Here is a 14,456-nt window from a genome sequence, read left to right on the forward strand (position 1 = left end):
TGGGTTAAACGCTGCGGCTGAGGAGCGCGGGGGCTGCGCGGGGAGGGAAGGGATTTTCTCGGTGCCACATCAAGAGCAGGGTTATCCGAACCTCCTGCTCTGCGTGGGTGGGGGCTGCGCTCCTCAGTGCTCCCAAACCGGGGGCTGCCCCGGAAAACCTCCTGATCTCCTCCCCGTTTGGGACCAGGCTCCCTCTGAGCCCCATCCCTGCATCCAGCCTTGTCCATCCCTCCTGCCTGGGGGAACCTGGTGCTTTTGGCAGCCCCCCTGTGCTCCCCCAAAAGAATTTATTTTCCCGTGTTAAAAGGGCTGGGGGGGTGATGGAGCCACTACCGCGGAGCAGGCTGGGGGTGCCGCCTGGAAGCAGCTGCTGCATCCTGGTGGTAATGAAAGCCATCGGGGAAACCAGCCCCCGAGCAGCAGCGGCAGCGTTTGGGAGCCAGATTTGACGAAGGGAAGTGACTCAACGTCTTGGAAGGAGTTGGGGGCGGCGGGGAGGGCGGCGGAGGACAGCGGGTGACCCAGGGTGGGGACAGCACGGCGGGGTGGCTGGCAGCCACCTGCCTCCCCTTGGGCTCCCCAGCCGGGGCCGGCATCACTCCGGAGCCCTCTGTGCTTCGTTAGCCATCGTCAGGGCGGCGTGCTCCTGGCCGGGTTGGGGGTGGGGGGACGGCACAGGAAAGGAGGCCCCTTGGGAAGCGGCTTGTTGCTTCCTCGTGCTGGGTCGCGGCAGGATCCGGGCCAGTGTTCCCAGCTCCCGGCGTCACACCCTCTCCCAGCTGTTGCTCGCCGAGCATCGTGCTGCCAAGAAAACCCCGGCGATGGATGCTGCCGCCACTCCTTCCCCCTCCCTTCGCCCTTAAAGCCGGCGGGGAGCGGGGCTGTGCCTGCGCCTGGTCCTGCCGCGCTGGGCTCGGCGGGGGGATGAGAGCCCGCTCGCTCCCCTTCAGCCTTCGGCACTGCTTCTTCCTCGCCGGGCACGGGGTGGCCCTGGCACCCCGACCTCATCCTCCCCGGCGTGGAGCAGCGGGAGAGCGTGGCACCGCATGAGGTACTCGGAAAGGTCACTGGAAGGCTCGAGGAGGGGATACTGGGGGGGACTGGGGTGTGTTGCTGCGGGAGAGGACAGGATGGGTCCTGCCGGCAGGGCGATGGGGCAGATCCAGCCCGTGCAACCTGCCCCACGCAACCCAGGAACACGTTTCTCATGTTTTTCAATTGATTTTGGGAGTAAATTGGATTTACTGCTGCCGCGGGGACACTGCTTCGCTCGGGTGCATTGGGGTGCAAAGGGTTTGCATCCCGCTGGGGACCTGCCACATGCCACAAATGACACACGCGTGGCATCGTCCCCATCGCTGCTGGCACCCAGCTCCCCACGGAGCTGCCGCCCCGTCCCGGGGGTCCCCCAGGCACCTGGGAGCGGGACACCAGTGTGCTGGTCACGAGCCCCCCGGGTTGGCGCGTCCCTGCCTGACGCAGACGTCTGGCCTTTTTGCGTCTCTTCTCCTTTCTCCGGGTCGGACCCGCCGATCCGGGCACATCAGCAAGTTTCCTCCTGATTCAGCCACTGGGGATGTTGCAACGCGGCGTTGTGCAAAGGCGGGCATCAGCCTGGGCTCCAATTCCTCTTTCTCAGCTCCTGCGGGAGCTCGGCCACGTGCGAGGGAGGTTCATGCACCCACCTGCAGAGGACGTGGCGGTGGCCACAAGCTCCCCAAGGCATCGCTCCTCGCTGGGCAACACCCAGTGTCCCCCTGGTCACAGTTGGGTGCCAGTTTCCCGGTTGAGGTGCCGCCAGCTCTGGGGAAATTGGGATTTCTCCCTTGGGCACAACTCAAGCCGAGAGCCAGAAAACACGTGGGTGTTGGTGATGGCAAGCGGGTGGGGGTTCTGCACCTCTGCCACGCTCCCGGCGCAGGGGTGAGGTGCGGGGTTTCGGTCCAGCCTGTATTTTTAGTGGGTATCTCCCTCCGGATGGGTTTCCCTGGCTCTGGGCAGAGGTTTGTGGCTGCCCGGGCTCAGCCCGTGCCGCATCGCCGAATGCACCGTGCGCACCGCAGGCAATCGCCACCTCCTCATGGGCACGGGGATGGGGACGGGCAGGTGCTCGGCTGCTGCCGCTCTGCTCCGCGTCCCAGTGCCAACCAGGACAGGTGGAGTCATCGCCGGGAACTCGCTGCGGGATCCCACCTCGGTGCGTGGGGTCCAGGACAAGCAGCTGGGAAGAGGCAGGACCTGGCGAGCATGCCGGAGAGGGGGACACGCTCCCCTTGGTGGCCTGCGCCTTGGGGACGGGTTTGGGTTACCCCTCTCCTGCGTGCGCCAGGCCAGGGGCATCCCGGGCAGTGGGGCAGGGATATGGATACCCTGGGGAGCAGGGATGTGGGGCAGCACGGGGTGAAGATGCCCCATCCCGGATCGCAGGGGTCCTTCCCCTCGCCAAGACCAGCAAGACCACGGCTTTTTTTTTGAGCTGGTGAGGGATTCCCAAACCCTGCCCGAGGGTTCCCGTGGGACTCCCCAGCCGGCTGCCCGCAGCGCGGGGCCCACGCTGGATGGGACACAGCACTGAGGGCAGCCGGCTGCCCCGTCCCCTCTCCGTGTCCAGCCGAACCGTGCAAGACAAGTGCCTCTACGTGAGGTCCCGTGTCCCCACATCCTGCTGCCGAGCATCGCTTCCCCCTTCCCGGGCGCTGCCCATCCCCGCTCCGAGCCCGGCAGCTGGTTTATGCCACCGGCTGCTGGTTTCTTGCGTTGTTTGGGTTTTTTTTTTTTGTTTTTTTTTTTTCTTGCCTCATCCTCCCAAAGCTCAGCAAATATCCGCGGCACCCTCCGCTCGGATGCCGAAGCGACGTAACCTCGGGGTCGTTTGCGTGCGAGCCCTAATGAGGTTATAGGAGAAGGAGAAGCAGCGGAGGTGTGTGATCCCGCCTCTGCGTGCCCCAAACGTATGGGAATTTACCCATCTCAGGTAAATACCTTTTTTTATACATATATGTATTTATTTATTTATATATATATATTTGGGGGGGAGGGTTTTGCTGCAGCTGGCTGAAAAAAATCACTGCTTTGCTCAAGGGATTTGCAGCTGGTTGAGGGTTTGGGTTTGGTTTTTTTTGTTGCTCCCCTGTTGTTACAGAGTGTTTTTTTGGGTTTGGGATGGCAGAGGATTGGGGGGGCGAGGGGGCGACGGGGACCTCCGGGGGTCCCAACGCGCAGTGCACTGCGCGTTGGGACCCCCGGAGGTCCCCGTCGCCCCCCCGCATCCTCTGCCATCCTAAACCCCTATTTATTTTTTTTTTTCCCCAATTTTCCATAAAATCCCCACCTTTTTTTGGAGCTGGGCTTCGCAGCCTGCGCTGATGGGAACCTCCCCCCCGCCCCCCCCCCCCCCCAGCGGTGGCTTTGCGTGTGGGAAAAGCTGCGGGGAGGGGAGAGGAACCGGGGGTGAATTTATTGGGGGGTGGCGGGGGGGGGGATTGTTTTTACAACGTGGCACTGTCCCCTCGGTGGGAACGGGGAGAACAGGGGGGCTTTTCTTTGCCGCGCTGATCAGCATGCAGCTGGGAGCGCGGCGCGCAGCTGGAGGATGCTCCTGTTGATCCGGGGTGACTTTCCCACTTTTTTTTTTGGGGGGGGGGGGGGAGGGCTGACTTCTGCCAGCCCTGACCTTCCCCCGGCACGGTCACGTCCGTCCCTCCGGCAGCAGGAGGGACAGATCAGTTAGTTTCCTTTTTTTTTTTTTTTTTAATTTTTTTTTGCTTGGTTTCCTTCCTCTTTGTACCCTCGAAATTCCGAGCAGTTGGGAGCAGCCCCCGCAGGTGGCACGCGAGCTGCCGCCTTTCGCCCTCTATACGGTGTCCCCAAGGCGTGTGGCTGGCTTCGTCCCCAAGAAGCCATCATAAAGCCTTGGGCCGTGGTTAGGGACACCCTCGCTGGGCTGAGGCAGGTCCTGGAGCCCTCAAGGGGATGCGAATCCCCCGGGATCGCAGTGTTCCATGCCCTATCCCTCCCGCCGGGGCTGGTGGGATGCAGCGGGGAGGATGCTCAGAAAAAGGGAGTTTTATCGGCCTTTTTATTGCCTGCAAAGTGCCGGGAAAGCCTGGGATTAATAACAAACTCTATATATCGGGGAAAAACAAAAATAAACCACCAAGAGAGAAGAGAAGATGAAAGTACTTTTATTATCTCAGAAGCAGCTCAAGTCATTTTAAGCAGCACAGAAACACAAACTGCCCTTTTTAAAGAAAATCTTTGCCTGGGTAGGTACGAACGCCCAAGATTTTCCCGTTTGATGCTCAGCCCTCCACAAGAACAGAGAGGCCGGGAGCGAAGGGCTGGGCCGGGCTCTTGCTGACGGGGCGGCTCTTAACAACCCGGGCGCCTTCTGCCAGGGAAGGGCAGGTTCCCTTGCCGGGCTCCCGCAGGAGTTTTACCCTGGGAAAAGCCTTGAGTTTGGAGGTTAAAGACCAGTTTCCGGCTGGATTGGGGTGCGGTCTCCATCGGTGTGACCCCACGCTGTGGCCGGGGGCAGGTCATGGAGACCCGTCCAGTCCCGACCTGTCCCGACCCGCGCAGCCTGGCTGGCTCTGCCCAGAAAAACACTGACTCACGCTGTTATTCCGTCCCACCCTGGGCACAGTTGGCTTTTTTTAAGGCTGCCTTTTCCAGCTATTCCTTTTTTTTTTTTTTTTTTTTTTTTTTTCTCCCTGTTCACACGGGCGGGGGATGAAGCCTTGGCTGTGGGGAGCAGCCGGGGGTGCCGAAGGCTGCCGGGCGCGAGGGTCCCGGCGGAGCGAGGAGGCGAGGACCGCTCCGTGGCGGCGAAGCGGGGATGCGTGCCGGGGATGCAGGTAGGGCTCAGGCTTCCCCGCCGTCCTGCAGCAGCCGTGGGGCAGAGCTCAGTGCCTCAGCTTCCCGTGGGGACTGGCTTTGGCCCTTCTCTCTGCTTTGGGGGTCCCGTGCCGTCGGTGACTTGGGGGGGCTGCCAGCCCGAATCCTCGCTGGCAGGAATCCCTGTGCTCGGCGTCGGGCTGTTGTGGATGCTCAGCACGCTGCTGCCTCTCCCGTGGCATCCAGCGTCCCTGTCCCCTTCCCGGTCCCCTTCTCAGCCTCAGAGGGTTCGGGGACGGGTGGCAGGGCTGGGACAGTGACCAGGGAACAGCTTTTGGGCAGGCTGGGGCTCGGGGTTTTGCAGTGGCGTGGTCTGAGCTCCCTTTCGATGGCCATGCGGCTGGTGGCCAATTTACAGCGAGGGCTGGGGCTCCATCCCCAGGCATCCTTGTGGGGACTGGGATGCAGCATCTTTCCCTGTGGCAGCTGTTGCCATGGCAATTGCTGGCTCAAATAAGGGTGAACTGGAGCTGGGTACCCAGAGCTGCTTTCCCATTCCTTTTGTTTTCTTGCTCCCCCCGCCAAGCACTGGCAATTCCCTGCACGGGACTGGGAGCTGCTGCTGCTGGATGCTGGATCCTGGTGGAGATGTATCTCCCGTGTAACCACGAGCTGGAAAAATGTGGGTGCCAGTGGGATGGATGGGGTGGCCTCAGATGCCATCTCAGGATGGGGCAAGCATCCATCTTCCCTAGGGCATAGTCTCGCTGACAGCAATGGGAGCTCGCTGAGCTCAGGATCCAGTCTGTGGGATGGGACTCGAGCTCAACCAGAGCAACAAGCCCCCACGGGACTGGGACCAGTGTCTGCCATGGGTGGGGAGTCCAGGGCTGTGGCAGGGCTCAGAGCGGACCGCTGGCAGCAGGTCCAGGGGGCCGTCGAGATGCTGCTTTGCCCCGTGCCCTTCCCAAAGCTCCTCAGATGTGCGTCCACGTCTTTTCCCCCGAACATCTGCCTGCAATCCCCATCTCTCCCGGCGCGGGGCTGTGCCGGGGCTGCGTGGGCAGCCAGGCTGTGCTCCCCCCACGCGTGCCGCAGGAAGCGGCTTCGGGTTTGGGGTGTGCTGGGACCTGGGAAACCACTGCTGGGACGGAGGAGGATGGGGGATGCTCAAATGAGAAAAAGGCAGAGCAGCTGCCCGGGGGCGGCAGCAGCCGTGCCGGCGGGGGTGCAGGCAGGGCTGCAGGCAGAGGTGCAGGCAGGGGTGCAGCTCACGGGGGCTGACAGTGGCAAGCAGAGCCTACCCTGGTCAACCATTTGCTTGCCAAGGAGGGGGTCTATGTGTCCTGTCCCTCAGTGTCCCTTGCATCTTTAGCATCTGTGGGTGCTGTGGGGGAACAAGCACCAACCCACGGGCACCCCCAGTTTCCCCATTGCCGGGGGAGTGCTTGTAGGGACCCCCCCCGCAGGCACATACCGGCCCCACCCCGCTTCTGTAGCATCGTGTGGGTAAAAGCGTGATGAGTTTTGACAGCACAGGCAGGATCTTGCGTGCTCAAAAGCTGGTCTGCTTATTTTATTTGATTTTATTTGATTTCTATTTGATTTCCCCTCCCCCCCCCCCCACCTGTATCGGTACCTCCAGTAAAAGCGTTGCCCTCAGGCATCGGGGGAGGCAGAAGGCAGCGCTGGCAGCCTGCCTGTCTCTGTAAATGCCTGGTGCGGGCAGCTGAGAGCACGGGCAGCATCCGTGCCCGAGTGGTACCCGCTGCCCGGGGCGGGGCTGAGCATCCCCTGTCCTCCCTGGGCACGGCCGCATCAGCGGATCCGGCTGACATCCCCCTGTTTCCCCGTAATCCCGGTCACATCCGTCCTCCGCCCGTCTGGCCTGGCCGCGGAAAAGCTTTCGCCCAGAAAAGCTGGGTTTGAACATTTTCTGCTGTTCTCTCCATTTCCTGTTGCCTTCCCAAGAACAACATCCCTGACCTCATCCTCCCCCGGTGCGCGCTGGGATGCTGCCGATGTGCGAGCCGCCCGTCGGGAATCCCACTCCGGCGCCCACGGGCCGGACTCAGCCTTCCCCGGGTACCAAGACAAATACAGCTGTGGGATGACGGGGCTGCCGGCGGCTGGCGGGGCTCAAAGGCTATTTTGGGTAGATCCTGTGCTCATTTTTGTTGAGGTAGGAGGACAGAGATGAATAGACCGAATGGGGAGCAAAGTGGTTTTGGCTCGAGCCGGGTATTTTCAATCCAGAGAGAAGCATTGAAACACGCTTATGATTGTGTGGCGCTTTTTTTCCCCAAACTTTGGGGTTTGGTTTTCTTGGCGGTGAGAAACGGGGAGGTTTCACACAGCTGCCCCTCAGGCTGTCCATTTTTGGGAGAGTTTTGGGAAGGCAGGTGGGAATTCCTGGATGATTTCCCAGCTCCTGGTGCCCAGAGATGTCCTGGGAGGTTCACGGCGGGTTCGGCAGCTGCCTGTCCCCTGCCTTGGGCTTTGTGGTAGCTCTGCAGGAGCCCTGGAAACCAATCCATCATCTGCCAAACCCCACGGGGAAACAGAGCCCTGATGCTCCTCCTGCTCTCCGGCCACCCTTGCCCCGAGCGGGGACCGGGGCCACCCCCTGCCCAACCTCCAGAAGTCCGGGGGGGGGGCAGTTCTTTTCTATCGCCTGCCTTTTCTGTTTGCCTTGAGAAGGGAAAATGTTTCAAAAAAAAAAAAAAAAAAAAAAAAGAAAGGGGGGGCGTGCAAAATAAACAGACAATTCAAATAAATAATCCATTAAATACAGCTCCGAAATGTCAAGCTGAATGTCATCACGCTCGCTGGGCTCGGCAATTAAAAAATAATAATAAAGAGGAGATTTTTACGTTAAAAATATACAGGTGGGCGCAGTTGGAAGAGGAGCCTGTAAAGCTGCAGGGATCCCTCTGGCCCGCCCCGGGGTGACGGGCGCTGCGGCGGACACGGGGTCTGGCTGACCTCGTGGTGGTGGGCTGTCCCCGGGGGTCCCTCGCTCACCCCACGGGTGACACCAGGGTGGGAACGGCAGGCGGGTGGTGTTTCTTGGTTGGTTTTTTTTTTCGCCAATGGCAGAGCGAGTCCCAGGAGCCTTGGGGCTCTCTGGCTGAGGGGGATGGGATGGGTTGGGATGTAGATGGGCCTCTGGGCTCCCCCACCTCTCTGCGGGCTTTGCCTTTGGGAAGGTGATGACAGGAAAACCGCTGGTCCGTGAAGGCAGCGGTCAGGACGGCTCATTACCCAGGAACATTAACCGTCAGCGCTCGAAGAGCCAGTTCTGCTGATACTGTTACTTCCACCGGATCATCAACTTCAATTCATCCTTTCGGCGATCAAGGTTTTGCCGGGGCAAGGCCTCCTTCCAGCTCAAACTAATTCACGAGCTTTGTGCTGAAACCTTATTTATTCTGGCTGCTTGTCGTCTCCTGGAGCTCGGCAAGGGGGGGAGGTGACGGGGCTGTGATTTAAGCCCCCGGCCGGGGACTTTGCAGCGATGGGAGCAGCAGCAATCGCAGGAAGGAACAGGAGGAAAAGCCCGGGGAGAAACAATAGGTTAGAGCACAAACACCACGGGGGATTTCAAAGCAGGGCTGGGGGGGAGGGTGATGCTCTGGGGGGGCCTTTGAGCTGAAACTCCCTGAAAACAGGAGGGTCCAGCCTGGATGGGCAGAGCCACGTCCTTCCTGCAAGGACAAGGTCGGATGCAATGTCCCGTGCTGGGGTTCGTACGGATCTCGCCCCTCTTGCCATGGCTCTCTCCGGCACACTTGGGCTTTGCTAATTGCCTCTGGTGGCTCTTGGCTTTAAACCCAGTGACCATTCACGGGGGAGTGGTTGAACCCACTTAACGCAGGGCTCTAAATGGACGGTGGAGACCGGCTTCTGATTACGGCAAACGACGCTGTTAGTTATCGCAATTAACATTTTAAAACACGCAGGGCACCGATTTAATCAGAGAAATAACCGTAGGAGAGTCCAGACACCTCACGCATATCTATGTCTTTATTTATAATAACATTGCCGTGGGCTCAATGGCAGGGTTCTTTGTGTGTACCTGCTGATGCTGGCTCACGTTGGATGCTTGTACCGAGTGTATGGTACAGGATTTCTTACCGGGTTATCCCAAAAGCTGATGGGACCACGGCAAGACCCTGACTTTATCAGCATCGTGACGGGGGGCCCCCAGGCCAGCACAGCCCCCCCGGGGCGTGGGGCAGCACCAGCCTCCCGGTGAGGCTGCACAGGGTTAAATCCTGGCGGCGGCTGAGTCTCCGTTTCCTCCCTGAACCCCACATCCGAGGGCGAATGGCCTTTGTTTGATCTCGGCTTTAATATTTACAGCTCCATCCCGTCCCTAGATATGCGCAGAGGGAGCTGCCGTTGTGCCCCGGGACGCTGAACCGCCGCCTCTCCCCGCGTCCCGCCGGGCGTCCGGCCACACCGGGAGCACGGCGCCGCCCGGGAGAGGAGAGGTGAGGAGCTGCAACGCCCGTTTCACCGGGGCTGGCATCAGTGGGGCGCCTGGTCCGCAGCCTGACGGATTTTCAGCCCGACTTGCTGGGTGCTCGGGAGAAAAAAAGAAAGAGGTGAGCCGTAATGTTTTGCAGATTGGAAGGCCTCAAAAGCTGTTAATGAGCTGTTAATAAGCATCATCCTAGTTTTCCCCCTGGAAGTAGGCGGATAACAGACATTTTTCACAGGATGAGGCTACAGCCACATCCTGGTGGAGTCGAGGGACTGAATCATGTCCTGTGGTTCAGGGAGATGATGTCTCTTGGTCGGAGGCTGGAAACCTGATAAGGAGCTGGTGGCCTCTGGGGACAGTGACAGGGTCCCCACGGGATCCCCCATACCCGCATGCTTCATCCCCTCTCTCCACGGCCCCTCGTGGCCACAGGGGTTGGGGGGCCGGTGTCCTTCCTGCGGGCTGTGCTCCCTGTGATTAATACCATGTGTTTGCTCAGTAGAGACACGCAGAGAAACACCACCAGCTGGAGAGCCCGGGACTGACCAGGCTGTAGTTTGTTCACAGATAATGGCACTTTCCAATTTGTCCAATTACTTGGATGATATGGATAACTACAGTGACTACCCAGATTACACCTATGAGGAGACCGGCAGCATGTGGACAGACCCGTCCCACGACCCGAAGGACGTTGCGAGGATCCTCTCCGTCGTCATCTACACTGTGTCCTGCGTGTTGGGCATCCTGGGGAATGGCCTCGTCATTGCAATCATAACCCTGAAGATGAAGAAGTCGGTCAATGCCATCTGGTTCCTCAACCTGGCCGTTGCCGACTTCCTCTTCAACATCTTCCTGCCCATAAACATTGCTTACACGGCCATGCGGTACAACTGGATCTTTGGGACAGTCATGTGCAAGTTGAACTCTTTCCTCCTGATCCTCAACATGTACACCAGTGTCCTTCTGCTCACCACCATCAGCTTTGATCGCTATGTGTCAGTGGTTTTTCCTGTCTGGTCTCAAAACCATCGGTCGACCAACCTAGCATATTTAGTTTGCTTGATTATCTGGACCATCGGCATCATTATGAGCTGCCCATCTCTTGTCTTCCGAGACACGGCACAAGCCCGCAACTCTGTGATTTGTTTTAGCAACTTTTCCCTCTCCAGGAATAAGTCTTACCAAGCCCTGGCACTAATGAGGCACCGAACAGTGAACATCACCAGGTTCCTCGCTGGGTACGTCCTTCCCATAACCATCATCACTTTCTGCTACATTGCCATCGTCTTCAACTTGCGTCGAAACCGCCTTGCCAAGTCCAAAAAGCCCTTCAAGATCATTGTCAGCATTATAGTCACCTTTTTCCTTTGCTGGAGTCCCTACCACCTTCTGAACCTCCTGGAAACAAAGCCCGACATGATCCCACGCTCTGTGTTTGAGATCAGCATCCCCATAACCACAGCGCTCGCTGCCTCCAACAGCTGCATGAACCCCGTCCTCTACGTCTTCATGGGCCAGGACTTTAAGAAGTTTAAGGTGACCATCCTTTCCAGATTGGTGAACGCCCTCAGTGAGGAGACGGGCCACTCCAGCATAGTTCACAGGAGCTTCTCCAAGATGTCTTCAATGACTGAGAAGGAGACGACAGTCCTCTAAACTCAACCTGGATGCCTGCAGGAGGGCCATAGTCCTCCACTGTTGCCCATGCCCACTGCTGTGATGGTGGCAACCCTTGCAGTGCCCCTTGGTGTGGGACAAGCATGGTCCAACGCTGTCCTATAGCATATTCTTTGACTGGTCTTGCTGGCTGGGGGCTGGCAGGTGTTGGAGACCACCGCTCTGTGCCTGTGGAGAAGATACAACTGCCCTTAATCTGTCTTTATGATTGCCAAGATGGTTGCACCAAACTATTTAAGAAAACATTTCAGGGCATTCCTGTCCAATCTATGCATTGCCTGGCCTGGCAAGGCCCTTCCTGCTGTTTCCAGAGACATCTTTACGGGGAGACTGGGCAGAGGACTTGTCTGGGAAGGCACCTCCACTTCCAGGCTCCCGAGATGGGTGACTGGGTGGGCACTCATCGTGGAAGATACCTGCTACAGCAAAACTGGTGACACTCTTCCTATGTCCTATGTATGCATATAGTACTCATGTTAAAGTCCTGAAGTATATTGGTACTAGCACAATATGTTCTTAACTGTTTTGTGAGCACTTTGCACCCAGAGAGGCCCTGGCAAGCGTCTTCATAAGAGGGGTGTGAATAGCCCAGCCTTGATGAACTGGGAAATCTTGCATGTCTTCTAAGTGATCCAGACCCAGGGCCACCTGCCAGAGTGGGGAATTGGGCTCGCGCACAAGGTCGCTGACATGGAAAATTGGGCGAAGGAAAAAAAAGAGGGAAAAATTCATTTGAGGCATCTTTTGAACAAGCCCTGCTTTGATGGGTGTGTTTCACACAGTACATCTTGGAGATCGGTTTGATGCTTGGGACCGTGAGTACCGGAGGGTCCTTGCAAAGTGCCCGGGTGGCACCAGGGAGCAGGTCCATGGGCTGGAGGGTACAGTCCTGGGGGAGGGCCTGCTGTGCCCTCCTGGATCCAGGTGGACCCAGAGACTGGCTACACTGATGGCTGCTCCCTGGTGTGGTCAGTCGGTCCTATGGGAAGATTTTCCCTCTTCCTGACCAGCAAGCCCATCGCCGGTGGGAGACTCTGCTGCCGCACACAAATCTCTGAGGTGAAGGATGGGGCGAGCCACCATCTCTGTCCAATTTCATGCACAGTTAATTTGGGAGATCCGTCACCAATTGGGCTTCTTGACTGTGACGCCGGTGTCACACTTATTTATGTGTTGGTTTGTCCGTGTCACCCACAGCTTCTCGCTCCCAGGGAAGTGAGGAATGACCGAGTCCTCCACCTGCGCCGGGTGCCGGAGCAGAGCCGATCCCTGGAGCTGGGTTTGGGCGGTCCCCAGTGGCACCAGGGACATTTCAGGGGGTCCCTGGGGACCTCAGCCCATGCGATGCTGGGGGGAGCTTCATGCAGGGGCCGGCACACTGTGAACTGAGAGTCTGCTCACAGGTGCCCGCAAAGGCTGAGATATTTATTTATAGCTTTTTTAAAAAAATAAAAGATGGTGAAAAAAAGTGAAGAGGCAGCTCCTAGGAAAAGGTACGGAGCTATTTACAGGCTCGCAACAGCAGATCCTGCCAGACACAGATATAAACCGAATCACAAAGCCCCGGTAATTGAGCCGCAGCCCTGAGCTGCGGGAATGCCGTGGATAATAGCGGACGCTGTGGCGGGAGCTGGATTTCAGGCGGATTATCGGGCGTCCCCTCCACCCCCAGCACTGCCTCGCGGATCCACCTTGATCTGCATAACCTCGTTAGCGTCGGCATGATGGGGAGAGAGGGGGAGCACCCCATGAAGCTGTCGGGGTGCTCCTCTCCCATCACACAGGTGCAGAGGGACGTTGTAGCATCCCTGCCCGCAGCATCCCTGCCCGCAGCATCCCTGCCCAGCCCTGCCAGCCCCCGGTGCTGCCCGCATCGCCCCTGGGATGAGGCTGCCGATGGATCCGGTGGGTTTGGCTGCAGTTTTGGTGCTGCCGGATGGTGTCTGCTGGGGCGTTTTTGTCCCCCACACCGGGGCATGGAGGTGCCCGTCCTCACCAGTGTTGCGGGGGATGCTGCAGATCCGGTCTGCTAAAAGTGGGGTGCAGAGGGGTGGGGGATTTATCCTGAAAATAAAGGCTGTCCAGCCTGAGGGGCACGCAGCGGCGGGATGGGGATTATAAGGCAAATTAATGGCAGATTGGTGACTGCCACCTGTTGGGTGCTGCTCTCAATAACACGGGGCGGCTGCAGGGCACCCGGCACCCAGCAGCAGGCATTTTCCGGGGGCTGGGAACCGGCAGGCTGAGCAGTGCCAGATGCTTCCCCGGGGAGCGATGGCCCGTCCCTGGGCCGCACGACAAGCCATGGCTGCTCCCAGTGCCGAGCCACCTTCCGGGACCGTCCGTGTGGGGTTTTTCCCCCAAAACCTGTGCACGGTCCGTAGCCTTGGAAGATGCTGTGAGCGAGGAGGCTGCAGGGGAGGAGGCTGCAGGGGAGGAAGGCTTTGGTGGCTCCCCTCGCTCACGTTACACTTATTTAATTACCTGCTGAGAGGTCGCAGGTCTCCTATTAGTCGGACAGGACAGACAGGACGCACAGGGCAGATGGAGAGAGGAGGGAGGGGGACACAGAGAGGAGGAGCCCAGGACTCGCTTAGGGGACAGGGGGCACAGGGAGCACCCCGGAGCCAGCAGCCTGATGCTTTTTGGGCTCGGGGTTCGGGGCAGCCGAAGAGCTGGGGCAGGAACAGCCAATGCATCTGGGCTCGCTTTTCCCTGCACCAGGATGGGTTTGGGGGCAGCGTGGGACGGGGGGGAGCTGGGCAGCCCTTATCCCCCCAGGACCTAGTGCCATTGCCCCTCGCTCCGGCAATGTGATGCTCCCAGGCCGCGCTGGAGTGGGGATGCTCCTCGCTAATTTTCCTGACTGGATTTTGCAAGCCCGTCTATTATTAAGCCGCAAACGGCTTTCCAAAAAAAAAAAAAAAAAAAAAAAAGCGATGACTTGGTACATAACCTTGGGTTAAATCATCATTATAATGACAGCTTTGGAAACCTAATATTTGAGTTCATCTTTGTAGCTGTGTTTGCCTATTTAATAAAAATACCTGTTTTACATACAAATACCCCGGTACACGCTCAAGCTGGTCGCACGGAGAGGGAAGAATCCCAGGGCTTTTCAATAAGCGTCCGCTTCCTAGTGTGGATTCCTGATCCCTGGCACTAAATTTCGGATGGCGGGAAAGAAGCAGCCGGGAGCAGGGGGGCACGGGAACGCGGGGCTGGGGGTTTACGGCCAGCTGCCAGTGTCTTCCAAAGATGCTCTCCATGGATTTCCCCTTTTCATTTGTCCCTGAAGAGGCCAAACAGCTCTTTAGGAGAGGGGAAAAAAAGCATCTGTGCAAAAAAGGCAGCTGAAAAGGCATCTTTTCCCCCGTGCCTGCATGCGGCGCTGAGCCCGGGGACGGGGGCCGGTGTCTGCTCCCCCCTCCCCTGCTTCATTACTCTGTGCACG

The 14,456-nt window shown here is 58.6% G+C and overlaps 1 protein-coding gene across 7 annotated transcripts; it reads left to right on the forward strand.

Annotated features, from left to right (window-relative positions):
• Positions 1 to 537: 537 nt before the first annotated feature.
• On the forward strand, positions 538 to 14,065 carry CMKLR1 (chemerin chemokine-like receptor 1). Of its 7 annotated transcripts, none has more exons than XM_054219344.1 (3): positions 538 to 1,051; positions 9,202 to 9,446; positions 9,825 to 14,065. In XM_054219344.1, the coding sequence occupies exon 3, from the start codon at positions 9,896 to 9,898 to the stop codon at positions 10,979 to 10,981; it is 1,086 nt and encodes a 361-aa protein (XP_054075319.1). In that variant the 5' UTR covers positions 538 to 1,051; positions 9,202 to 9,446; positions 9,825 to 9,895; the 3' UTR covers positions 10,982 to 14,065. The 7 variants fall into 7 exon arrangements, 6 of the variants coding, with proteins under 6 accessions (XP_054075319.1, XP_054075321.1, XP_054075316.1 ...); XM_054219346.1 differs by having other exon boundaries at positions 9,882 to 14,065; XM_054219341.1 differs by lacking the exon at positions 538 to 1,051 and adding an exon at positions 1,084 to 2,974 and having other exon boundaries at positions 9,219 to 9,446; positions 9,893 to 14,065.
• Positions 14,066 to 14,456: the final 391 nt, after the last annotated feature.

This window comes from Rissa tridactyla, chromosome 13 (assembly GCF_028500815.1).
Source record: "Rissa tridactyla isolate bRisTri1 chromosome 13, bRisTri1.patW.cur.20221130, whole genome shotgun sequence".
In the NCBI taxonomy this organism is placed as follows: domain Eukaryota; kingdom Metazoa; phylum Chordata; class Aves; order Charadriiformes; family Laridae; genus Rissa; species Rissa tridactyla.